Here is a 26,443-nt window from a genome sequence, read left to right as displayed (position 1 = left end):
CTCGGGCAATTGTGACTTGAGAGATTAGCTTCAAAGCAGTTCCACTTTGAGGATAATTTTGATACAAACCTTCTCAGTTCTTGTATTCTTGATATCATTGCTGGAGTCAGGATTGGATTCTGTTTGGAGTCAGGGTTGGAAGTCATTGAAATGAATTAAGTTGAGTGTTATTGAGTAAACAGGTCGACATTTGTGCCAGAATAGTCTTGTCAAAGCTTACAACATCCAACCTATATATGGATTTGTGAAAAGTTGAATCTATTTTTCCAGAGCCTGCTTCAGTTGTGGTTATCTCATTTCTAGGAGGACCACTGGACCTCATGTCCCGTAGAGTGGTGGCGGCTGGTACCTCTGAGATGGCTCATCAGATCGTTCAGGAGCTTCAGCCTGTGGCTTACGAACGGGATGATGGCACTGGAGGCGCAAATGACTCACTGTCCAAATAAACCTCTGTGCATTCGTTGGTGAAATTGTAGCAGAATCACACTGTTGAATTTTAAAATAGCTTACAGTGACAAGCTGCTGCGATGCCTGCACTGGATCCTGTGCTGTGATTTTTAAAAAAAAGAAATCAACTGTGAACTGGTCGAATAATGCCTCGCACTCACTGGAAGAATCAACGATGTGCATCTTCTATAATATGAGTTGCGCTGGTCTAATTTTCTACTGTTGTTATTATCATTTAATGTTTGGACAGACCGATGATGGGGATAATTTTAACCTAACTCACTGGGGGGGGGGGAAACCCACTGGATCGAGTGGAACGCCGATGACTTCAGTGGAGGGTAAAATCGGGCCAGGTGTTAAATCCGGCGTTCCACCCGACCCCGTCAGTTTCCCGACAGGCGGATTTGGTTTAAAATTTGCTAGGCTGGAGCTGACAGAGTAACTTTCTGAAGTGTGGAGGGACTGTGCAAGAACCTGGAAATAAGACTCAGAGTCTGTTTTTAAAAAAAAAGAAAAATTTCTGTAAAATATTTCAAAAATCTAATGCTACATTATATAACAGATCACTTTTAAGGTTTATTTCCAGATTAATCTCCCATCTTCTATCCAATTTCAACAACTTAAAAAATATTCACCACTAATGGGGACTGTGGAGAAAATTAAGGTCAGGTCCAATAAGTTTGTTTTTTTTTACTTAAGCTGTTCCCTGTTGCATGGCCAACCACGTGTTTCTTTACGAAAACTGGTTGAATCAGATTTAAATGGGGTAAAATTGATCTTCGGCATTAGAGCAAATCAGGCAATAACGAACCAGCAGCCCGTTATCAATGAGAAAGAGAATTGGGCCAAGTGTAAAATGGGCTCATCGTTTGTTACCGCCTGTGATGCACTACTGCCAAAGATCAATTTCACACCCAAAATGTTTGAATCAAAATCCCAAATATTTTTGTACCTTGTTTTCATTTTACTCACCAACGAGTGCAGCAGTTTACACAGCAGGGTCTGGCAGTCAGTCGTGTGAACAGAGAGAGTTACTACTTTAAAAAAAAATCTTATATTTTAAAAATTCTTATATTTCAGGGTTTTATTAAGTTTACTGTAAATGCAATGTTGGCATAGAAATAAAATTTAACTGAACGGTTCATTAATAAACAGCTTTAAATTTTTGTTTTGTTTCATATCTCAAACTCATTTGGATACACAATTCTACACTTTAGCACATTCAGATTCTGTATGGAAAGTGCCTTAACCAATTCAAATAATGTCCAAAATCACAATCAAAGATTTTGCAACTTAAAATACTTGGAATGATGACTGGGTAACAAGTGGTTAAATTCCACTTTTAGCCTGGTAACAGCTTTTAGAGTGATTGTCTCTACCACCTTAAGCATGGTTTGTGTGACCTGGAAGCCAAGTTGCAGTGTCCATGTATTTCTGGTTTCTTTGTTGGTTATATATTGCCAAGGCGACTGTCTCCACCTTTCAGTTGGAGATGGTGGCAGTGTATTTCTGGGATCTGAGCTTCAGCTACCTCCAGAGCCATTCTGCGATCAGCTGAACCATCACAAGCTGCGACCGAGCTTTTTTGTTTTATTGTGCAAATAACGTTATTAGGTCAGGATTGGGCTTTTTTAAAATTCCATACGTATTAAATGAGATCTAATCATATTATTCCCATTGCCCTCTTAAGTATTTGTAACATGCAGCAGCTTTGGTGACTCAGTACAGCTCTAGTGACACCCGGCCATATCATGGGCTGGCATGGATCTGAATCTATAGTAGAATAAATGCCAGTTCGGTAGTTGGAGTAGCTGAGCTATGCCGACCAGGAAAGTCAACCAAAGGTATTAAGGGATATGGGCCAAAGGCAGGTATATGGAGTTAGATCACAGATCAGCCATGATCTTATCAAATGGCGGAGCAGGCACGAGGGGCTGAATGGCCTACTCCTGTTCCTATGTTCCATAGAAGAACTTGCTTTTATATAGCGCCTTTCAAGACCTCAGGACGACCCAAAGCGCTTTACAGCCAATGAAGTACTTTTGCAGTGGGGTTACTGTTGTACTGTAGGAAACGCAGTAGCCAATTTCTGCACAGCAAGGTCCCACAGGGTCATGTTTGAAACCCAGCCTGTACTGAGTTCGCTGATGTTGGACAGAGCAGCCGCAGGTACTATAATGTGCCTCAGCTCCTGGGCAAATGGAGGGAAGTTTCACAAGTTTCCTGATCGCTATCCAGTGACCCACCCCCACCCCCACCCCCACTGAAAATGCACGTGTGTGTGTGTGTGTGTGTGTGTGTGCGAGCCTCTTATGTTGGGTGAGAACAGGATGGGGCTCAGCTGTGATATGATCAAATACCAAGTCAACACTCACTGCCAGTGCTCACATAGAAACAGTCACTCATAAGAGGTGCCCTGTGGAACCACACCCCATCAACAACAACTTGCATTTATACAGTGCCTTTAATGTTGTAAAACATCCCAAGGCACTTCACAGGACCGATCAAACAAAATTTGACACCGAGCCACATAAGGAGATTTTAGGATAGTTGACCAAAAGCTTGGTCAAAGAGGTAGGTTTTAAGGAGCGTCTTAAAGGTGGAGAAGTAGAGAAGCAGAGAGATTTAGGGAGGGAATTCCACAGCTTGGGGCCTAGGCAGCTGAAGACACGGCCGCCAATGGTGGAGCGATTAAAATCAGGGATGCGCTAGAGGCAAGAATTGGAGGAGCGCAGAGATCCTGGAGTATTGTACGACTAGATGAGGTTACAGAGATAGGGAGGGGCGAGGCCATGGAGGGATTTGAAAACAAGGATGAGAATTTTAAGATCAAGGTGTTCCCGGACCGGGAGCCAATGTAGATCAGGGAGCACAGGGGTGATGGGTGAACGGGACTTGGTGCAAGTTAGGATACGGGCAACAGAGTTTTGGATGAGCTCAAGTTTCTAGAGGGTGGAAGATGGGAGTCCGGCCAGGAGAGCATTGGAATAGTCGAGTCTAGAGGTAACAAAGGCATGGACGAGAGTTTCAGCAGCAGATGAGCTGAGGCAGGGGCGGAGACAGGCGATGTTACGGAGGTGGAAGAAGATAACATCTTCAGCAAAACGGAAAAAAATTTAGCAAGAAGAAAAGCTTAACACTTCAAATTCTTAAGTCCTTCAAACAAATTCAAAATGTTTGTGTGTATCATTTATTTATTTATTCATTCACATCTTCAAAGATGTGAAGCAAAATAAAAACTAGGTTCAAAATGGCATCAGTAAAAAATTCTGACGTGAACTGTACAAGTTACATATGCTGTACCCACATCATAAAAGTATATAGAAACAATTATTCTGTTGCATATCACCCACATGTTGTTGAAGCATCAGAGTCCAGTTGGAAAAACAGTTGCTGATATTTAGTGAAGGTGCTTAAGCTTAAAGATATCATCAAAGTTGTAGCTTTAAAAATGGCACGTCAGCGGTATTTTTGGTTTGAATGTGCACTTTGTGTTAGAGAGGTGAATTTAAAGATCAGTACCCACTGCACCAAGGGCTTTGCTTGAAAAAGGACCGTCAGCCTATGGTGCCTGAATATTCAGAACATATTGAGCCACTTTATTGCACTTTTATATTATGTGAATATTCACTTTTTGCAATTGCTTCAGTCAGTCCTACGCAGGGCCAAGGTAGTTAATAGAAACTTGGCACGAGTGCATACCAGCATCCTATAGGTGAAGTTAACCACATTTTTCTTTCCTTCCAGCTTGAAAAACTGCACCCCCCCAGCGCCCCACTTTAAATGAGAGCTGCAGATATGGACATCTGAATGCAATAATAAACCAGATTTTTAAAAAAATGATCTTAGGACTAATTGAGTAAATTTTTTTTAAAAACCATGGAAAATAGTAACTTCAAATATCTCTGGCATGTAACTCATGTCAATAATTTTAGCAAACAAATTGGTGTCAGTCCATTAACAGGAAATCCCCTTTTGCACTTGTGCAGATTTTCTTTTGCCAAAATTGACAGGATGAATTTCACCATAAGAGATAGGAGCAGGAGTAGGCCATTCAGCCCCTCGAGCCTGCTCCGCCATTTAATAAGATCATTGCTGATCTGATTTTTACCTCAACTCCACTTTCCTGCCCTTTCCCCAGATCCTTTGACTCCCTTGCTGATCAAAAATTTGTCTAACTCAGCCTTGAATGTATTCAATGACTCAGCCTCCACAGCTTTTTGGGGCAAAGAATTCCAAAGATTCAGGACCCTCTCCCAGAGGGTCGAGAATCTTTCATTTCTGTAAGATGAGTTAAAGTGATGAAGGAAACTGTGGTAGAAATGATAATGGCGGGGCTATTCGTATTATATAACGTACTCATTGCTGGACTAAACACCAACACAGCATCAACTAAGAGTGTAAAGCCTGCCTTCTATTTAAAATATCCAACCAGGTGAATATCTCTGATTAATGTAGTTACACAAACTTTCTGCTGAGTTATAACCCCTTTACACGCCCTCGATAAGACAGCCCCCTGCCAACAACAATGGTTCGCTGGGGAAATGCACCCGCTGGTGTGATGCCATAAGGATCACAACTCCTCCAGGTTCAATTCATGACCTCAGTCAAGTTAGCTGACCTCAGTCAGGCTGCAACAGGGAGTGTTTACAACCAGATTTAGTGTCTTTCAGCTATGGAAGAGAGAAGATAAACATCATCCAGGGTTCCTAGTCCTGGGGTGGGGGGGCTAATTTTAAAGGGTGGGTTGGCAGTAAAAATAATTGGTTTTTGGAGTGGGACTGCACCCCAGCTCCAACGTGCCCACTTCCGGGTTTAACCCTGGCGCGTTATGATTCGCACACACAACAGAAACCTGGAAATCCCATCCCCACTTAAAGCAGGCGGGCCGATATTTAAAGGGGCAATGTACCTCAATGCAATAGTTGAGGCACTTAATTTTTACTGTATTACAAATGTCAAGTGAATTTAACCGTACCTATTTGGGTTTCTCATCGCAGAATGCGACGCACTCACTTGATTTCTGGGTTCCTCGCGCGAATATGTACGCACGTGCTGGGTTCCTGGCTCAGAGTTAAAATCATGCCCCCGAACTCTGGTGTGTCGCTCCCTGCTGGAAAATGTATGTGGTGAATGTCAGACGAGGACTGGGAGCTGTGCAACCCTCCATGTTTGAACAATCTACCACCACTCATTAAGCTCAAAAACGAAGAATGCCCAATTAGGTGGGGTAGTGGAGTGCCGACAGAGCCAGACTCAAGAATAAGTCCAAGTTTTCAGGAGAGTGGAGAGAAGGGGAGGAAACTGGGGGGAAAAGACAAGCTGCACCATGGAGTGGGGCTACGTTTCATGCTTGAGCTGCACCGTGGAGAGGGGCTACGTTTCATGCTTGAGCTGCACCGTGGAGAGGGGCTACGTTTCATGCTTGAGCTGCACCGTGGAGAGGGGCTACGTTTCATGCTTGAGCTGCACCGTGGAGAGGGGCTACGTTTCATGCTTGAGCTGCACCGTGGAGAGGGGCTACGTTTCATGCTTGAGCTGCACCGTGGAGAGGGGCTACGTTTCATGCTTGAGCTGCACCGTGGAGAGGGGCTACGTTTCATGCTTGAGCTGCACCGTGGAGAGGGGCTACGTTTCATGCTTGAGCTGCACCGTGGAGAGGGGCTACGTTTCATGCTTGAGCTGCACCGTGGAGTAGATACTGTCTTGCATCCTGAGATTACCAGAGTGAATCTTCATTTATGCCAATGCAAGAGAGGGTTGAAAAGAGCAGAATACACACGAGGAACTGTCTAAGCTCCTTTTTACAACCTATAGTGACCACAGCAAGTGGCAGACAGGGAGGACGAAGTCTCTTCGCTCTGTCCTGACTGAGAAATAGAATAGGGCACAACAGGGTCAGGGAGAGAAGTAAAATAAAAACACTCAATAAGCTGGTGTTGTAAGGTTCCTTAAAATTGCAGTAAAAAGGAATTCTGCCCGTGCTCGCTATCCAGTGACCTTTGCTGCGAAGTGCGTGTGCATAGAAATCGGACGAGAACAGAATTGGGCTGTAGTTGAATAGCCTCTTTGCCCAGACTATCCTGACCTGTTCATGAAAAATAGCTATTTGGATGGCGACATGTGACTTGTGGCATTATACCCCAGAGGGAGGTAAAAAAATGAATGGGATCAAATCTTCTTATTCCTTTTTGAAAGGTTAAAACAGAATTGCAGAGCTCCACATCACTATGGCAGCAACTATTTTCATTACAACAGTCCAAAGGCACAAGTTACAAGTCAATTGTATTTGTCTTACGCCACAGCTTTATGCAATGGTTATATTAACATCCACTTCAAATTTATTCCAAAATAAAAATGGCTGCTCTAATCTACAAGTTCCTTGTGATTGTAAAGACAGCTCCTCATTGTAGTATAGGATCTCCATAGCCACACTGCCGTTCAATGGCGAGGTTGTAATGATTGCCCTTCCCATCCTTATAGGCACTGGTCACAATCCGCAGCCATCCAAACTCTCCCTGTGGGGATTACAGACAGCAGCAATTATCAACCTTTCCAAATTACTCAGACGATTTGTATCAATACTTGTAGTAGCTAAAAATAAATTGTCCACTGGATCTGATCTGTGGCACCATCCATCAATATGTTTATAGTTCGAGCTCTCAGAAAGCCAGATGATGCAATTGTAGGTGACCATCATCTATAAATAGAACTTGCCCAAAAATAAATCACAATGCAGTCTTTCAATGCATGTGCCCTTTGCATAGCAAGGTTGCAACATCATACAACGGTTTACATAGCAAGGTTGCAACATCATCATACAAGGGTTTACATACCAAGGATGCAACATCATCATACAAGGGTTTACATACCAAGGATGCAACATCATCATACAAGGGTTTACATACCAAGGATGCCGCATTATAGAAGTGCACCATTTCCTATAACAACATAAGAATTATGAGGAGGAGTAGGCCACACAGCCCCTCGAGCCTGCTCCACCATTCAATCAGATTATGGCTGATCTTCGACCTCAACTCCACTTTCCTGCCCGATCCCCATATCCCTTGATTCCCCTAGTGGGAATTATAACCAGCCTGCCATCCAACAGAAGCAGAAATCATTGTGGAAGGGATCAGATTTAGTGATAAATATAATCCGCATAATTTAAATTCAGAAATTACTTTGCACATCATTTTGTCTCAGTAGAACAGTAATATAATAGACATAAAATACCTGTTCCTGGGTAATCTATGCCTGGAATTAAATTTTACATAGTCGACAGGGAACCCTTTCCTCTATTAGGAGACTCAAGAACAAGGGGGCACAGAAAGTTAACATGCAGGTATAGCAAGCAATTAGGAAGGCAAATGGTAAGTTAGCCTTTATTGCATGGGGGTTGGAGTATAAGAGTCAGGAGGTCTTGCTGCAATTATATAGGGTCCTGGTGAGACCTCACCTGGAGTACTGTGTACAGTTTTGGTCTCCTTACCTAAGGAAGGATATACTTGCCTTTGATGGGGTGCAACGAAGGTTCACTAGATTGATTCCTGGGATGAGAGGGTTGTCCTACGAGAAGAGACTGTGTAGAATGGGCCTATATTCTCTGGACATTGGGAGAATGAGAGGTGATCTCATTGAAACGTAAAAAATTCTTAGATGGCTTGACAGGGTAGATGCTGAGAGGCTGTTTCCCCTGGCTGGAGAGTCTAGAACTAGGGGTCATAGACCCAAGATAAGGGGTTGGCCATTTAGGACTGAGATGAGGAAAAATTTCTTCACTCAAAAGGCTTGTGAATCTTTGGAATTCTCTACCCCAGAGGGCAATGGATGCTCAGTCATTGAGTATATTCAAGACTGAGATCGATAGACTTTTGGACACTAAGGGAATCAAGGGATATGGGGATCAGGCGGGAAGGTGGAATGGAGGTAGAAGATCAGCCATAATCTTATTGAATGGCGGAGTAGGCTTGAGGGGCCTTATGGCCTACTCCTGCTCCTATTTCTTATGTTCTTATGTACTTATGACTTTAAAATGAGAACTAACTAAATGTGAATCCAGAAAAACATTTCTTAGGGTTGAGAATGTGGAACGCACTGACTCAGAATAAATTGAGTTGTTTAAAATGGAGAAAGACACTTGGAAAATTAGGGTATTAAAAGGAACATAAAGAATAAGATAAGAGAGCTGCCATAGCTAACAAAATGGCAGAGCAAGCTCGATGGGCTAAATGTCCTTAAAGATTCTCCTGTGGAAAGCCCTAAAACTGCTCACCTTTCTTATTTTGGCAATTATTTTTATTGGCAGACTCAATGGAAGAATCTGCCAGAGCTGCAGCGGGCACATTTTGAATCAGAGTTGCTTGAGTAGCCAGGTTTTACGATGTTGCATTGTTGGGAAAGATATTCCTCTTTGGACATTGTGTTCTAGATAGAGCCGGTGCCATTTAATATCTGCAGTGATTTGGCCGCAACAGTAAAGATGATTTCACCCCCAACTTCTCTGGCCTGCAATGGGTTCATTTACTTTCTTCCAAATGGACTTAATGACCCTGAAAATACTTACCCTGCACCACACTGAAATACATCACACACCAAGCATCACACTCACCCATGGCTCGCCCCAAGAGTTCCGCACTATCCAGTACTCCGTCCCATCTTCATCCACACCCCAGCCTGCCACTGACACAATGTGATTGACTATGGCAAGGGGCTCATATTCAGCAAACACTCCTCCGCGGTAAGCATCCAGTTTCTTTGTTGCCATTATACCACAGCTGGAACCCAATTAGAACACAGCAGGTTAAAATTAAAACTACGAGGGGGATTTTGATAGAGTAGATAAGATAGGGAGAAACGGTTTCCATTGGCGGGAGGGTCGGTAATCGGAGGACACAGGCAAAAGAAATCCAGGGGGGGGGAAAAGTGAGGATAATTTTTTTTACGCTGCGAGTTGTTCTGATCTGGAATGCACTGCCTGAAAAGGGTGGTGGAAGCAGATTCAATAGCAACTTTCAAAAGGGAATTGGATATATACTTGAAAAGGAGAAATTTTCAAGCACTATGGGGAAAGAGCAGGGAAATGGGACTAATTGGTTAGCTCTTTCAAAGAGCTGGCACAGGCACGATGGGCTGAATGGCCTCCTTCTGTGCTGTATGATTCCATATTAGATCAAGAAATCCCAGATTTCTTGATATTCTGAATTTTCCCAATTTTCCACAAATCTTAGCTGGCTTCCCAGCTGATTCCCTTCTCTCATTTCCTTTAGATCTTCCCTTTAACTTTGGCTGCCCAAAGAGATGGGCAAGGGACTTGGCTTGATTCCCAAACTCTGCTGATCTTTTCTTGGTTGCAGGCTGCTGGAAAAGACAAAGTGTGGTTTGAGTGACAACTGGTGTTTACTGATCTATCATTGGTGCTGATAGTGATTGGGACTTTTGAGATGTCGAGTTACGACAGCGTGAGCTTGTATTGGATCATGTGCGATTTTCACAAACGCATTTCCTTATCGAATAGCTAAATAAGCCTAGTAACAACCTCATCCATTACCTGACAGGCCCATTGGCGTAGATTTCTGCCATCATCTGATCACGTCCACTTACTTCACCATAATCCCCAACCTTCCACAGGGTATAGTTCTGAATCACATTGCAGACCCCAAAGGTAGTGCACGTGCCACATTGATTAAATGGCATACACTCTACAGCAAAGGAATATAATAGTATGATTAATAGTCAAAAGGTGCATGTCGATATGTAATGGACCAGAAACAACCTCCCCTAAAAGCAACCCTAGTAACCAGAGGCCATAAATTATGAGCGGAGGATCTGGAGGCCATTACTGGGTGCTCTGCCAGTTGGCACAGAAAGAAGGGGCAAGGAAAGACCATCAAGCCCACAAAGCGTGACTCATCCAGTCGACAGTGCCACCGTGTACACAACTCACCCACCCCCTAGCAACACCAGAGCCGACAACTGCATGCAGACCCAAAGCAATTGTTAAAGTATCTAGTGTCACAGACTGACACTATTTGGAGCTATTTAATGATGCAGCACAATCATTGTTTGCTTCAGCTTCCCAGCTTAACCGGCTTTGAGTTCAGTACAACTGGACTGAAGGCTTAAACGTCTACCTTTTTTGGCACTGTACATAAAATATATAATATATATATTAAAATTGCCAAGTCTGTCACGTCTTGCATTGAAAAAACTAATGTAAACACCTCTAGGGGATTTTCCATTTTAAATGTATCCACACCCACCCTGTGATACCTGTAACCTTTTTAATAGCATTTTCCCATTAATGTGACAGTCTGTGATACCAGAAAACTTTTAAGAATTGCTTTGGGTCTGCACGCAGTTGTCAGCTCTGGCCACTGAGCGATACTGTAGAGCACTTTTGTCATCAGCTCTGACTCTCCCTTGTTGAATTTCTGGTGTTGGAGGGAAGTTTTCTTTATTTTAACTTTTTAAATTTATACTTAAATATATAAATGGCACTAACTTTTCTTATTTTCACATTTCAGATGATATTTGCACCCAACATTTATTTTTAATCCACTCATAATCTCACAAATTTATAACAAACAATCTCAGACACTGACCTCAACTGCAAATTTATAATCAGCAAGCAATCAATGCCAAATTACTGTGAAATAACCAAACCAAATTTGTAAACTCGTATTTATTTTGCCAATTTACCAAGTCATCTACTAATTATTTACATGCTTAATAGATTAGACAAGCGTGTAACAAAGGCGCAGTGGTTTTAACGGGGGACTTTAACCTGGGATTGGGAAAAGCAGACTAGCAACTGTCAGAAAGGTAGTGAATTTCTTGAGTGTGTTTGGGATAGTTTTCTACAGCAGTATGTCCGGAGGCAACAAGGGGGCAAGCCATACTAGATTTAGTAATGAGTAATGAACCAGATTTAGTTAACAGCTTAACTGTACGTGAACATCTATCCAATAGCGATCATAACATGATCGAGTTCAATGTAGTGTTTGAAAGGGAAAAAAGTGAATCAGCTGCTGAGATTCTAGACTTGAGTAAGGCCGACTTTAATGGGATAAGACAGAGACTGTCCACAGTAAACTGGGCAAATCTGTTAATGGGTAAAACGACTGATGATCAGTGGGAAATGTTTAAAGAAACGTTTAACGTGATACAGAATCGGTTTATACCCCTGAGGGGCAAGAACTCTACTTGCCAAAAAAAACAGCCATGTACAACTAAAGAGGTAAGGGACAGTATAAGACATAAGGAAAGGGCATACAAAAAGGCAAAAAATGGCACAGATCCTGGCGAATGGGAAAGATACAAAGATCAACAAAGGGTCACAAAACAGATAGTAAGAGCTACAAAAAGAGAGTATGAAAAGAAACTTGCAAGGGATATCAAAACCAATACGAAGAACTTTTATAGTTATATTAGGAAAAAGAGGGTGGTCAGGAGCAGTGTTGGCCCCTTAAAAACTGAAAGTGGGGATATTGTCATTGACAATGGGGAAATGGCGGACATGTTGAATGATTACTTTGCATCAGTATTTACTGTAGAAAAAGAGGATAGCATGCCGGAAATCCCAAGAAAACTAATATTGAATCGGGGACAGGAACTCGATAAAATGAATATAAGTAAAGCAACAGTAATGAAGAAAATAATAGCACTAAAGAGTGACAAATCCCCAGGACCAGATGGTTTCCATCCCAGGGTTTTAAAGGAAGTAGGTGAGCACATTGCAGATGCCCTAACTATAATCTTTCAAAGTTCTCTAGATTCAGGAACAGTCCCTCTGGATTGGAAAATTGCACATGTCACTCCACTTTTTAAGAAAGGAGAGAGAGGGAAACCAGGGAATTATAGACCAGTTAGCCTAACATCTCTTGTGGGGAAAATGCTGGAGTCTATAATTAAGGATAGGGTGACTGAACACCTCGAGAATTTTCAGTTAATCAGAGAGAGCGAGCATGGATTTGTGAAAGGTAGGTCGTGCCTGACAAACCTGATTGAATTTTTTGAAGAGGTGACTAAAGTAGTGGACAGGGGAATGTCAATGGATGTTATTTCTATGGACTTCCAGAAGGCATTTGATAAGGTCCCACATAAGAGACTGTTAGCTAAGATAGAAGCCCATGGAATCGAGGGAAAAGTACAGACTTGGTTAGGAAGTTGGCCGAGCGAAAGGCGACAGAGAGTAGGGATAATGGGTAGGTACTCACATTGGCAGGATGTGACTAGTGGAGTCCTGCTGGGATCTGTCTTGGGGCCTCAATTATTCACAATATTTATTAACGACTTAGATGAAGGCATAGGAAGTCTCATATCTAAGTTTGCCGATGACACAAAGATTGGTGGCATTGTAAGCAGTGTAGATGAAAACATAAAATTACAAAGCGATATTGATAGATTAGGTGAATGGGCAAAACTGTGGCAAATGGAATTCAATGCAGATAAATGTGAGGTCATCCACTTTGGATCAAAAAAGGATAGAACAGGGTACTTTCTAAATGGTAAAAAGTTAAAAACAGTGGATGTCCAAAGGGACTTAGGGGTTCAGGTCCATAGATCATTGAAGTGTCATGAACAGGTGCAGAAAATAATCAAGAAGGCTAATGGAATGCTGGCCTTTATATCTAGAGGATTAGAGTACAAGGGGGCAGAAGTTATGCTGCAGCTATACAAAACCCTGGTTAGACCGCACCTGGAGTACTGTGAGCAGTTCTGGGCACCGCACCTTCGGAAGGACATATTGGCTTTGGAGGGAGTGCAGCGTAGGTTTACTAGAATGATACCCGGACTTCAAGGGTTAAGTTACGAGGAGAGATTACACAAATTGGGGTTGTATTCTCTGGTGTTTCGAAGGTTAAGGGGTGATCTGATCGAAGTTTATAAGATATTAAGGGGAACGGATAGGATGGATAGAGAGAAACTATTTCCGCTGGTTGGGGATTCTCGGAGTAGGGGGCACAGTCTAAAAATTAGAGCCAGACCTTTCAGGAGTGAGATTAGAAAACATTTCTACACACAAAGGGTGGTAGAAGTTTGGAACTCTCTTCCGCAAATAGCAATTGATACTAGCTCAATTGCTAAATTTAAATCTGAGATAGATAGCTTTTTGGCAATCAAAGGTATTAAGGGATATGGGCCAAAGGCAGGTATATGGAGTTAGATCACAGATCAGCCATGATCTTATCAAATGGTGGAGCAGGCACGAGGGGCTGAATGGCCTACTCCTGTTCCTATGTTAATATTTAAGTTGAAGTGCTGCTAACTATGATTCTAAGATTTAATAAACAATTGTTAGTTTATGACTTTATTGTCTGACTTCTTTATTAATTGGCAAAAAAGCATTAAGTCATACGTTCAGTAACTTGTGCAAATGCTGATGGGAGGTTGGTAGTGTAAATACTAAACTAGTTGATGTAAGACAGTTCGATGAGCCAAATTTCGACATCATTAACTCCTAGGCATAGCCCGTTCCTTGACGAAGAGTTACGGTGAAGAGGTTAAGGATTCATCTGACGCCCTTGATGAATATTCTTGTTGGGATATTGATCCCACTGTTCTTACACAGGAAAGGGGATCGGCTAGAGATGTTCAAAATTAGAAGGGGTTTTGATGAGGTAAATAGTGAAAAACTATTTCTATTGTTTGGTGAGTCGGTAACTAGAGAGTATTAATTTAAGATCATCACCAAAAGAACGAAAGGACGGGTTGAAAAATTATTTTTCTTTTTCTTAGAAAGAGGGTTATTAGGACATGGAATGCTCTACCAAAAACAGGGATAAAAGCAGAATCCATAATAACTTTTAAAAGGGAAGTGGATAAAAATTTGAAAAAGAAAAAGAAAAGAGTATGGGGAAAGGACAGGAAAATGGGACTAGGTAGACAATTCTTTTAGCGAGCTGGCACAGGCATGGTGGGCGAAATGGCTTCCTTCTGTGCTACAAAACTGTATGGGCGTGAAATTCAACTTCAGTGGGAGCACAAAGCCAGCAGTCACGGATGGGCCTCCCATTATATACCCCACCCAATTTTCGGAAAATCAGGTTGCGTGTACAACAGGCGACCAATCCACTCCTGCCCGTTTTGCACCCCTAAAGTTGAATTTTAACACCCCCCCCCCCCTGTATGATTCTAGGCATTGCAATCACAGAGAGGCAATTGATTGGCCTGCAAACTACTTTTTGGAAAATTTGCAAATAAATAATTTTATCTGCCGGTTTCCTGCTTTCCTAATTGTAATTCACAAGCTACTGAGCCCATTTATTTCCTCTATGTGTTGTTTCCTCCTTTAAGAAAAATGTGTTCAAATATACTGGGTAAAAATATACTTCTTTACCCAGAGAGTGGTTAGAATGTGGAACTCGCTACCACATGGAGTAGTTGAGGCGAATAGCAGGAATGCCTTTAAGGGGAAGCTCGATAAGTACAAGAAGAAGAAAGGAATAGAAGGATATGCTGATAAGGTTAGATGAAGAGGGGTGGGAGGAGGCTCAGGTGGACATAAACACCGGCATGGACCAGTTGGGCCGAATGGCCTGTTTCCGAGCTGAACATGCTATGTAATTCTATGTAACATTTTTCTAACCTTTCTTAGATGAAGGGTCTACATGCAAAAAGTTAATCTGTCTTCTGGACCAAGAAAAGCTAAAATCAACTATAAAAGTAATATCAATGCTGACATTTTAAGTCTATTTAAAAGTATTTGCGTACACATAAAGGATATTCGGGCTTGTGTTAAAAAACGTTAGGAGGAGCCCAGAATGTACCTTGGTCCTTGGCCTGGTAGTTGTTGCAGGTTTCATCTGGAATTCCATTATCATGAGCATAACTCCAAACTGCCAAATGATCTCCTCCATGGCAAGAGCCAGAACTACCACAGTCTAGAACATTCTGGACGGACAAGTATGCAGACGGCCAAGCACCTTTCCTCTTGACGTTTATACGATCTGTGGAAACCAAATAAAAGCAGACTCCTGCATACCACAGAACATTTTTCTAGGACGAACCTATTAGCATATATTATTAAGTATTTAATCTCCGCATATGGCCTGAATCAGGGTATGGGAACGTAGAAACATCGGGATATCTCATTAGCTGAGATATCCGAAGCAAAACACATTGCAATTGGTTGTATGAAATGTAGTGCAGCAAGCATCCAATGGGCTAGAACCCAATGTAAAGGATCTCAATCTTTACATCCCTTGAACTCGATTACATATTTATGGGATCCACCTTTAAACTTGTATCCTCCAATTTCTGAGCTACCATGAAATGATCTAATTTTATCCCAAGCCCACAAGATGTCTTTTCTTATAACTACCATCAGATCACAGCTGTTTACTTCAACAAATATTTTTCTGTTTCATATTGAGGGGAGTTGGGTGGGGGCGGTGGAGGGGGGTTGGAAACAGAGACCAGGGACTAGTGTTGCGGCTTAAACTCACCTGCAAGTGCGCTAGTTGCTCCCATGGCCCAGCATGAGCCACAGTATTGAGGAATGTGCTGGTTACGGGTGATACTGACGTAGCTTGTGCTATTCACATTGCGCCAATCCCAGACCTTTGGCAACTCGGAGACTTTAAGCTGTTCATAAGGTCGAGGGTAAGTCCTGGAAAGAGAGATATTTTACGCAAGAGAGCATGGAATGCAGAAAGGCCATTCAGCCCAATAAACCTGCTGATTCCATAGAAAAGCTATAATCTACCCTACCCATTTAATCCCCCGAGGGACAGTTCCTTTAAAAGCTCCCTTATCAAGTACATTCATCTATCCCCACACTTCTGCTTATTCAATTTTGTAGCCACAAAGGAATTGGTAGCAATCGGATTCCTACCAGTCAGCTGGTGGGAGACAAACCCAGCCCATATTGTATGCAGAGCCTCCGAGAGCCAAGTGGTGCACCACAGAGTGCAAAAAAAACCATAGGGCAACAGGTGCCCAAATTGTAACCGAAATGGGACACAGTGTGAGCAATGAGTAGGCCAATTGGAAAATTAAAAGTCATCAGGCCGTGTGGAGTGCACAATAAGACCTGATGCAAGGGATATGACAGCGTTCCTACACTCAGTCCTAATAAATGAATAAACCGCTGAAGGATTGGTGATACATAACAGTAATTACACTTCAAAAGTAATTAATTGCCTGTGAAGCACTAAGGGACATGCTGAGGACATGTAAGGCACTATATAAATGCAAGTCTTTCCTTTACTGGGTCTACCCTAAAATTGGAACAACTACACCTGGTAGACAACCAATACTTAAGATGGAGGACGAACCACGTTCATAATCTCACTGGGTCAATTGATGCACCACTGGTCAAGGTCGAGTACCACTTATTGTTGGGAACAAAAAAGAAAAGTAGGACTATCCATTCAGGTTTTTCTGTGCACTGATTTGAATGATGGGAACACTAAGACCGGTTTAGCTAAGAAGGAGAAAGCTTTAGTGACGGCTCAGAAGCAGGCAAAGGCTGCAGAGCCAAGATAGTCCAATTTAACGGTAGCACTGGCAGCTGTGGCAACTCAGCTCACATTTACAGTTCCATTCGCAACCCCTCAGATAATGAAGCAGCCCGTGCCCGCATGCAGCAAGTCCTGGACAACAGCCAGGCTTGGGCTCATAAGTGGCAAGTAACATTCACGCCAGACAGGTGCCAGGCAATGACCATCTCCAACAAGAGAGAGTCTAACCACATTCCCTTGGCATTCAACAGCATTACCATCGCCGAATCCCCCACCATCAACATCCTGGGGGTTACCATTGACCAGAAACTTAACTGGACCAGCCATATAAATACTGTGGCTACAAGAGCAGGTCAGAGGCTGGGTATTCTGCAGTGAGTGACTCACCTCCTGACTCCCCAAAGCCTTTCCATAATCTACAAGGCACAAGTCAGGAGCGTGATGGAATACTGTCCACTTGCCTGGATGAGTGCAGCTCCAACAACACTCAAGAAGTTCGACACCATCCAGGACAAAGCAGCCCGCTTGATTGGCACCCCATCCACCACCTTAAACATTCACTCCCTTCACCACCGGCGCAACACGGCTGCAGTGTGTATCATTTACAAGATGCACTGCAGCAACTCACCAAGACTTCTTCGACAACACCTCCCAAACCCACGACCTCTACCACCTAGAAGGACAAGGGCAGCAGGCACATGGGAACAACACCACCTGCACGTTCCCCTCCAAGTCACACACCATCCCGACTTGGAAATATATCAACGTTCCTTCATCGTCGCTGGGTCAAAATCCTGGAACTCCCTACCTAGCAGCACCGTGGGAGAACCTTCACCACACGGACTGCAGCGGTTCAAGTAGGTGGCTCACCACCACCTTCTCAAGAGCAATTAGGGATGGGCAATAAATGTTGGCCTCACCAGCGACGCCCACATCCCGTGAATGAATTTTTAAAAATGACAGCCATGTCTTGGGATGAGGAGACAGCCACTTTCACAGTGATGTCAAGCCATGTAACATTATGAGAGAGACGTTTCTGCATGCAATATTCTACGAGAATCAATCAACCAGGGGAACCTAAGTAATTTAGACCACCTAGAGTTATCAGAGGCTTAGCATACTGACCCTACATTACAGGGGGTTCGAGCTCAAGGTATCTGAGACACACAGCCTGAACCCAAGGATGGACTAGTTATGAGACACCTTTGGTCTAGCTTTACAAACCTATTGAGGGATAGCAACTGGAAGTGTTCCGACAAATAATGGTGCCAAAAGCGTACCAAGAAGATTTAACCATCTGATCCCTCTTGCAGGGGTAAAATGTGGCTAAAACATTTTCATTGGCCTACTATCTCTAAAGACACATGCTGAATTTTGTTAGGCGTGACCAATGTCAAAGTATGGGTAAATCGGGGACTGCAACAAAGCTCCATTGCAGCCCATGTCTATTATTAATGAACATTTCAAAACAGTGGGCTTTGATGTTGTATGTTCCATGTCCAACAGGAGTCGATCAGGGAACCGGTACACATTAACCATAGTAGACTACACATCCAGGTATCCAGATGTGGTAACCTTCACATCCATGCACGCAGGCGTCGTGTTAACTTGAACTAAATTCCCAGAAGAAATTTTGTCTGAACAAGGAACTAGTTACAGATCTCACTTAGTCACTCAATTATGGCAACAGTGCCAAATAAAAACTTTGATTCAATCCATACCATCCTCAGATGAACGGGCTGATAGAGTTTTAACGGTACACACCGTTAACGGTACACCGATTTGTAAGCTACACTCTCATGCACGGAGAAGAACCTCAAGAACCCGGATAAAACCTTGCCATATTTATCACTTGCCTACAGGAAGGTAACCCAAGAATCTACAAGGTTATCACCATTTGAGTTATTATACGAGTGCTCAAATGCACAATCCATGTACACTAATCAGAGAGACATAGTCAGGAAAAACTACAGATGAGGTGGAAATATAGTCGAATTAAGGGTTGACCTAACTACATTGGCCAAATTTATACAATGGAATCTAAAATTTACTGACAATCACCAAAATAGCTTGTACAACCACAGCACTAGGCACAGTAAATATCAGGTAGGCCAGAGTATTTTGGTGCTACTACCAGGCAGCTCTGTATATGGTGGTGAAAAGACTAAGCAAAATACCCAATCAGCCACATATTTGCTAGGCCAACCACATGAACATATTAAAGACCCTATATAAATGCAAGTTGTTGTTCTTATTGTTGTTATCTCGCCTGTCTCATGAGGATATGCCTCTATAAATCAATCATTGCCACTTCAGAGGAAAGTAAAATGATTGATCTCCTTATCTGAGAGTAACATAAGTTCCTTGGTACATGAGATTGCTAAGTGCTCAGTTATCTCCCGTACCAGAAAAGCAAGCCTTGAACTTGTTGCAAGATTTTTGCTGACTGTTTTTTGGGCAAACCACAAAGCCGTTTGTATGTGAGGTCCTAGAAATTACTAACGAGGTGGAAGCGAGAAGAGAAGGCGTTGTTGGAGACACTCTGGCTATGATTTGATAAGAGTGGAACCAAATGAACACAGTGCCATTGAGCTGGACAAGAGAGGAGAGGCATTGAAGGAGGGCGGTGTGGTCGACCATGTCAGTGGCTGCAGAGAGGTCAAGGAAGGAAAATGCACCACAGTCACAATCACTGAGGAAGTCATTTGAGACCTTGATTAGGGCTGTTTCAGTGCGGTGGCAGGGGCAGAAACCTAACTCGAAAGGTTCAAAAATGATATTGCGGGAAAGATGGGCACAGATTTGGTAGGTGACAACATGTTCAAGGACTTTGGAGAGGAAAGGGAGGTTGGAGATGGGGCGGTAGTTTGCAAAGACTGGGGGGGGGGGTGGGGGGTGGGGTTGAGGGTAGGTTTTTTGAAGATGGGGTGATGATGGTGGTTTTGAAAGGGAGGGGGACAGTACCCAAGGAGAGGGAACCATTGATAAATGTCAGCTAGCATGGAGGTCAGGAAAGGAAGTGGGGTGTTCAGCTGTTAAGTGGGAATAAGATTAAACATAAGCGATTTAGGGCAGAGAAACTTTTATTTTTAAACCCTGAGGGTTGTGAGACTGTGGAATGCACTACCAGAGTTAGTGACTGAAGCATTTAAGAATAGGTTAGATAGGTGGCTGAAAGAAAAGGTACTAAAGAGGTATGGGAACAGAGTGGGCACTACTGTTCATGTGGCTTGGTGGCTCTCTTTAAATCCAGTCACAATACATAAGACTTCAAAGCCAGCTGTAGTAAAAGAAAACTCAAACCCATTTCCTAGCTAAATTTGGTATGTGCTGCAAGACTGTTCAAACTGTAGGATTGAAGGGAACAAGCAACATACTTTGAGATTTGTTCAGTTAAAAGTATGACAACCAATTATTTTTGAATCCGAGTATCAGTTATGAAATTCCAAGCAAGCTAGAACAACCAGTGAAATGTATTTAAGTGATTGGATCTATTCATTGAGCAAGTTTGTAATAGATTGTCTGATCTATTGCCTGTTTCATAGGAAAAGATAATCATAGAATCATGGAATCATACAGGATAGAAGGAGGCCATTTGGCCCATCGTGCCTGTGCCGGCTCTTTGAAAGAGCTATACAATTAGTCCCACACCTCCACTCTTTCCCTATAGTCCCATAAGGTAGACTATCGTGATCCCTTAGTCAGAAAAGTTAAGAAACAAATGGAATACGTCTGTATAAAAAGTTACTATAACAGAGAAACTTACCATTAGATTGTGGATCTTACTGTTTTTCCACACAAAAATAATTAGATAATAGACATTCTACGATATATAATTGTTAGATTAACTGTGTATTGTCTGTTTAATAAATTAACTTAATAGTTTAAAATTAAAACAAGGTCTAATATGATGCCTTGCCGCTTCCGAGGACTGGAGAACTTATGGAAGAACACCATAAATTCCAGTACTTTAAAATAATTGACACAGGGTTTTCTGTTTCCTATGCCAGGCACATTAACTAGAAAGCTTACCTAGATCTCAAGGCTAGGATAGACACTCTTGAAGGTATGGGGAGTTGGTCTCAATTGAGAGTGATCTAAGATACGAGAGCCCAAATAGTCTAGACTAAGGATAAAAAAGACCCTAAAGAAAGACCTTGCATTAAATAGTGCTTTTCATGACCTCAGGACGTCCCAAAGCACTTTACAGCTAATGAAGCATTTTTGAAGTGTAGTCGCTGTTGTAATGTGGGAAACGCAACAGCCAATTTGTGCACAGCAAGCTCCCTCAAACAGCAATGTGATAATGACCAGATAATCTGTTTTTTAGTGATGTTGGCTGAGGAATAAATATTGGCCAGGACACTGGGGATAACTCCCCTGCTCTTCCTTGAAATAGTGCCATGGGATATTTTGCGTCGACCTGAGAGGGCAGACAGGGCCTCGGTGTAAAGTCTCATCTGAACGATGGCACCTCCAACATTGCAGCACTCCCTCAGCACTGCACTGGAGCGTCAGCCTAGACTTTGCGCTCAAGTCTCTGGAGTGGGATTTGAACCACACTACCTCCTGACTCAGGGGCAAGAGAGCTACCAACTGAGCCATGGTTAAAATGTAATAAGGTTTGTGTGTTGAACATGGTACTTTCCTGCAATACTTTTATACACAAAGGAAAATGCGGCAACATTGTACTGTCGCCAACTGCAGCATCAGTGTGCCGCAGATGATTTGTGGTTCAGTAACACTGTCGACACCTCGAAAGGGGATAGCTTACGCTATGTTAGCATTTCCTTTGCCAATAGTCTCCTTTTCCTTGCTGATGCATTGAACCATAGAAAAGATGCATCATAGAAGGGGGCCGTTCAGCCCATCGTGTCCGCGCCAGCTCGAAGAACAACCAGGTGCCCATTCTAATCCCACCTTCCAGCACCCGGTCCGTAGCCCTGCAGCTTACAGCACTTTAGATGCAGGTCCAGGTACTTTTTAAAAAAGAGTCCCTGCCTCTACCACCAATTCGGGCAGTGAATTCCATTAACCCACCACCCTCTGGGTAAAAAAGTTTTTCCTCATGTCCCCTCTAATCCTTCCGCCAATCAGCTTAAATCTAGGTCCTCTAGTTCTTGAATTCTCCGCTAGGGGAAACAAGTACTTCCTGTCTACTCTATCTGGGCCCCTCATAATTTTGTACACCTCAATCAAGTCTCCCCTCAGCCTCCTCTGCGCCAAGGAAAACAACCCCAGCCTATCCAATCTCTCCTCATAGCTGCAATTTTCAAGCCCTGGCAACATTCTTGTAAATCTTCTCTGCACTCTCTCCACAGCAATTACGTCCTTTGTGTAATGTGGTGACCAGAATTGCGCACAATATTCAAGTTGTGACCTTTCCAGTGTTTTATACAGTTCCATCATTATATCCCTGCTTTTGTATTCTATACCTCGGCAAATAATGGAGAGCATTCCGAATGCCTTCATCACAACCTTATCTAACTGTACTTCACTTTCAGGGACATGTGCACATGCACTCCAAGGTCTCTCACTTCCTCTATCCCTCTCAATATATTCCAGTTTACTGCATATTCCCTTTTACTGTTTGCCCTCTCTAAGTGCATTACCTCACACTTCTCCAGGTTGAACTCCATTTGCCACTTTTCCGCCCACTCCACCAACCCATTGATATCTTCTTGGCGTCTACAGCTATCCTCTTCACTATCAACTACATGGCCAATTTTTGTGGCGTCTGCAAATTTGCCAATCATGCCCGCTACATTCAAGTCCAAATCATTAATATATACCACAAACAGCAAGGGACCCAACACTGAGCCCTGTGGCACACCACTGGAAATGGATTTCCATTCACAAAGACATTCATCAACTTTTACCCTTTGTTTCCTGTTACTGAGCCAATTTTGGATCCAATTCGCCACTTTTCCCTGTATCCCATGGGCTTTTACCTTTCTGACCAGTCTGCCATGTGGGACCTTGTCAAATGCCTTACTAAAATCCATGTAGACAACATCCACTGCACTATCCTCCTTGTCACTTCCTCAATGAATTTAATCAGATTTGTAAGGCATGACCTTCCCTGAACAAATCCATGCTGACTATCCCTGATTAAACCATGCTTTTCCAAGTGACAGTTTATCCTATCTCTCAGTGTGAGTTTTAGGCAGCAAGTGTCTGAAGGCTATTTGACGAGGAGGGAAAATTACTGTGGCTGCAGTGTGTACCATCCACAGGATGCACTACAGCAACTCACCAAGGCTTCTTCGACAGCACCTCCCAAACCCACAACCTCTACCACCTAGAAGGACAAGAGCAGCAGGCACATGGGAACAACACCACCTGCACGTTCCCCTCCAAGTCACACACCATCCCGACTTGGAAATATATCGCCGTTCCTTCATCGTCGCTGGGTCAAAATCCTGGAACTCCCTTCCTAACAGCATTGTAGGAGAACCTTCACCACACGGACTGCAGCGGTTCAAGAAGGCGGCTCACCACCACCTTCTCGAGGGCAATTAGGGATGGGCAATAAATGCCGGCCTCGCCAGCGACGCCCACATCCCATGAAGGAATAAAAAAAACCAGCAGAGGCCGATCTATCCATTGAGACACCTGGCTGCTTTTTCCCCTCCCTTGCCCAGAGGCCAATTGTAATACCCCAGCTGCATATTTAGGCTGAGACCAGCTTATTCAGCACAGATCAAGAACTGAACCTTGAACCTTCAGGACTGTGTGGCTCAACTCCACATTGGCTTTACCTACCAGACCGTCAGGAGAGCCCATAGTTAACAACTGTTGACAAGTAAAATAACGTCAAAATTGAGTTGGTTAAATCAGCATATCAATCTTTTGCGTTTCTGGGTTTTAGCGGGCTGAAACAAACCTCCCAGTTGATTACAAACAGGGGTTTTCAGTCCAGCAATGACTTGTTTTCAAAGTATCTCACTCCAAAGTATCTCACGCCATAATATGTTCAAAATAGCTGGTGGGACTGGAGCCAGGAAAACAGGGAAGTACAAAGTTTAAAACTTTAAAAAAAACAGGAATCAAAATTGGAACCGAAAGGAATGTTATTTAGGAAAAAGTAGAATTAAAATTAAAAAAAATAAGAGTGGGTGGATGAGTGAGCACACAATCTCTCCCTCGGCCACCCGGACACAGAGGCTCTTTGCCCGGCAAACATCCCTGGCCAGCTGGTCGGTCTGAAGCCTCCAACTCTTCCCCACACATTCCCCCCCCGTGCCCAAGCGCTTTTGGCAGTCGGTGCTGAGCTGAATGATCTGCCGCAGGGTTTTTGGCAGCGACAGGGGATCCGCCTCAGATACATCTTATTTTCAGGGTACACGGACCGTACCCCCCAATCCCCATCTCCCCGCTCACTGAGGACAGGCAGTCATTATCCTGGCAATTTCATGTAACCCCAAAAGGGAAACAAACGCCCCCCCCCCTGACACGCCCACGGTCCACAGGTTACAACCAAATTGCTACTTTGTATCAATTTTGTTTCTTACTTGACGCCCCGGACTCTCCCGGCTGGCGGTAGCGGTTTGTAACACGGCAGATCGGGGTTAAAGAATCGCCCCGCTGCCCCGAAAGACAAGGAGGAGAGAAAGAAAATCGCGCAGACAACCCCACGTCCTTGAGACGCCATAATATGTTCCCGATGGAGAGGGAGGGTGGACAGGGTCACATGAGAATCCGGCAGATCAGCTGTTGGTGGGTGAGAGAAGCTTGGAGATCGGCCCGATCAGCTTGTTTCCACTGGCAGGAGAGTGGGTCAGTAGCAGAGGACACAGATTTAAGGTGATTGGCAAAAAAAAAGAGGTCCTGGTGGGTGGGGGGTGGGGAGATTAGCAGAATTTTTTGAGTCGTTGGAATGCGCTGCCTGAAAGGGCGGTGGAAGCAGATTCAATAGTAACTTTCAAAAGAGAATTGGATAAATACTTAAAACCGAAAAAATTTGCAGGGCTAAAGGGAAAGAGCAGGGGAGTGGGATTTTTAAAAATTCGTTCATGGGATGTGGGCATTGCTGGCGAGGCCAACATTTATTGCCCATCCCTGATTGCCCTTGAGAAGGTGGTGGTGAGCCGCCTTCTTGAACCGCTGCAGTCCGTGTGGTGAAGGTTCTCCCACAGTGCTGTTAGGAAGGGAGTTCCAGGATTTTGACCCAGCGACGATGAAGGAACGGCGATATATTTCCAAGTCGGGATGGTGTGGACTTGGAGGGGAACGTGCAGGTGGTGGTGTTCCCATGTGCCTGCTGCCCTTGTCCTTCTAGGTGGTAGAGGTTGTGGGTTTGGGAGGTGCTGTTGAAGAAGCCTTGGCATTCTGTGGATGGTACACACGCAGCCATGGTGCGCGGTGTGGAGGGAATGAATGTTTAGGGTGGTGGATGGGGTACCAATCAAGCGGGCTGCTTTGTCCTGGATGGTGTTGAGCTTCTTGAGTGTTGTTTGAGCTGCACTCATCCAGGCAAGTGGAGATTATTCCATCACACTCCTGACATGTGCCTTGTAGATGGTGGAAAGGCTTTGGGGAGCCAGGAGGTGAGTCACTCGCCGCAGAATACCCAGCCTCTGACCTGCTCTTGTAGCCACAGTATTCATGTGGCTGGTCCAGTTAAGCTTCTGGTCAATGATGACCCCCAGGTCGTTGATGGGATTAATTGGATAGCCCTTTTAGAGAGCCAGCACAGGCAGGATGGCCTCCTTCTGTGCTGTATGATTCTATAAAACAGGGGTTTGTGGCCTAGAGAGCCAAATGATAAGGCTTCTGTGACTTGGAAATCAAGTCAACATATATATGCTCCATCCTGAAGTACTGATTCTTGTTGGGGTAAGATTCCACAGGCCCTGCAGTGTCAGTACCTCACACAAATATTCATTCTCCGCATGAGCCAAGACATTGAGTGTGGGCAGGTGTTCCGCCTGGGAAGCAGCAATAGGGTTGAGCCCAATCCTTTTCTCACTTGACATCTGCATACGTACGCTTTACAGCAAGAGTCATGAGGTAGGAATAAGGAGCAGGAACCCTGGCTGTTCTTTTTTGTCCCCTTTCTACCGCAGGGCCACTAACGCCCAATTGTTACATTGTCACCCCAGCTGAGATCTGCCAACTCAGCACCGATTGGGGAATGAACATATAGATCCTCCCTGGTCTGTATGGCTCAATGGCACATGGGGAAGTGTATTTACCCCTGAAGCATCAGGAGAGCTGTACTGCCAACCCGTCCATGATTAACAAATGTATTTTGTTCTGTTTTGAGAGGGACAAGAGTCAATTATTTTTTTTCCTCAGGATGATGTCATGCATGAGTGTGCGTTTCCTGCCCGCCATATTGGAGGCTTACGTGCCCGTTTTGTAACCAAAAAACAGACAGGACGCTATCGAATTTCTAGACCTTTGTCTTTACAAGGAATGTGCAGTGGTCACTCCCACTAATGGCATTGTAGACAGATATGCCTTGCACAGATAGGTTGATGAGGGCAAGGTCAAATAGATGACTTCCTTGTGTTGGTTCCCTCACC

General features: G+C 43.7%; 2 protein-coding genes across 2 annotated transcripts in view; one reads left to right on the top strand and one right to left on the bottom strand.

Annotated features, from left to right (window-relative positions):
• The window catches only part of LOC137310505 (inositol monophosphatase 2-like), a 34,858-nt gene extending 33,245 nt beyond the window's left edge, over nucleotides 1–1,613 (top strand). Inside the window, exon 8 of the mRNA XM_067978255.1 lies at nucleotides 304–1,613. Within this exon, the coding sequence (XP_067834356.1) occupies nucleotides 304–446 (143 nt within the window). The 3' untranslated portion in view covers nucleotides 447–1,613. The remainder of the gene's footprint in view (nucleotides 1–303) is intronic.
• LOC137310489 (cathepsin Z-like) lies at nucleotides 1,514–24,649 on the bottom strand. Its single transcript, XM_067978252.1, has 6 exons — nucleotides 24,428–24,649; nucleotides 15,897–16,060; nucleotides 15,219–15,398; nucleotides 9,998–10,148; nucleotides 9,059–9,224; nucleotides 1,514–6,965 (listed from the first exon to the last, which is right to left on the bottom strand). The coding sequence occupies exons 1-6, from the start codon at nucleotides 24,565–24,567 to the stop codon at nucleotides 6,852–6,854; spliced, it is 915 nt and encodes a 304-aa protein (XP_067834353.1). The 5' UTR covers nucleotides 24,568–24,649; the 3' UTR covers nucleotides 1,514–6,851.
• Between the last annotated feature and the right edge of the window lie 1,794 nt (nucleotides 24,650–26,443).

This window comes from Heptranchias perlo, chromosome 3, assembly GCF_035084215.1.
Source record: "Heptranchias perlo isolate sHepPer1 chromosome 3, sHepPer1.hap1, whole genome shotgun sequence".
Taxonomy (NCBI): Eukaryota; Metazoa; Chordata; class Chondrichthyes; order Hexanchiformes; family Hexanchidae; genus Heptranchias; species Heptranchias perlo.
The sequence above is the reverse complement of the archived record's forward strand: the minus strand, read 5'-3'. Positions and strand labels throughout refer to the sequence as shown.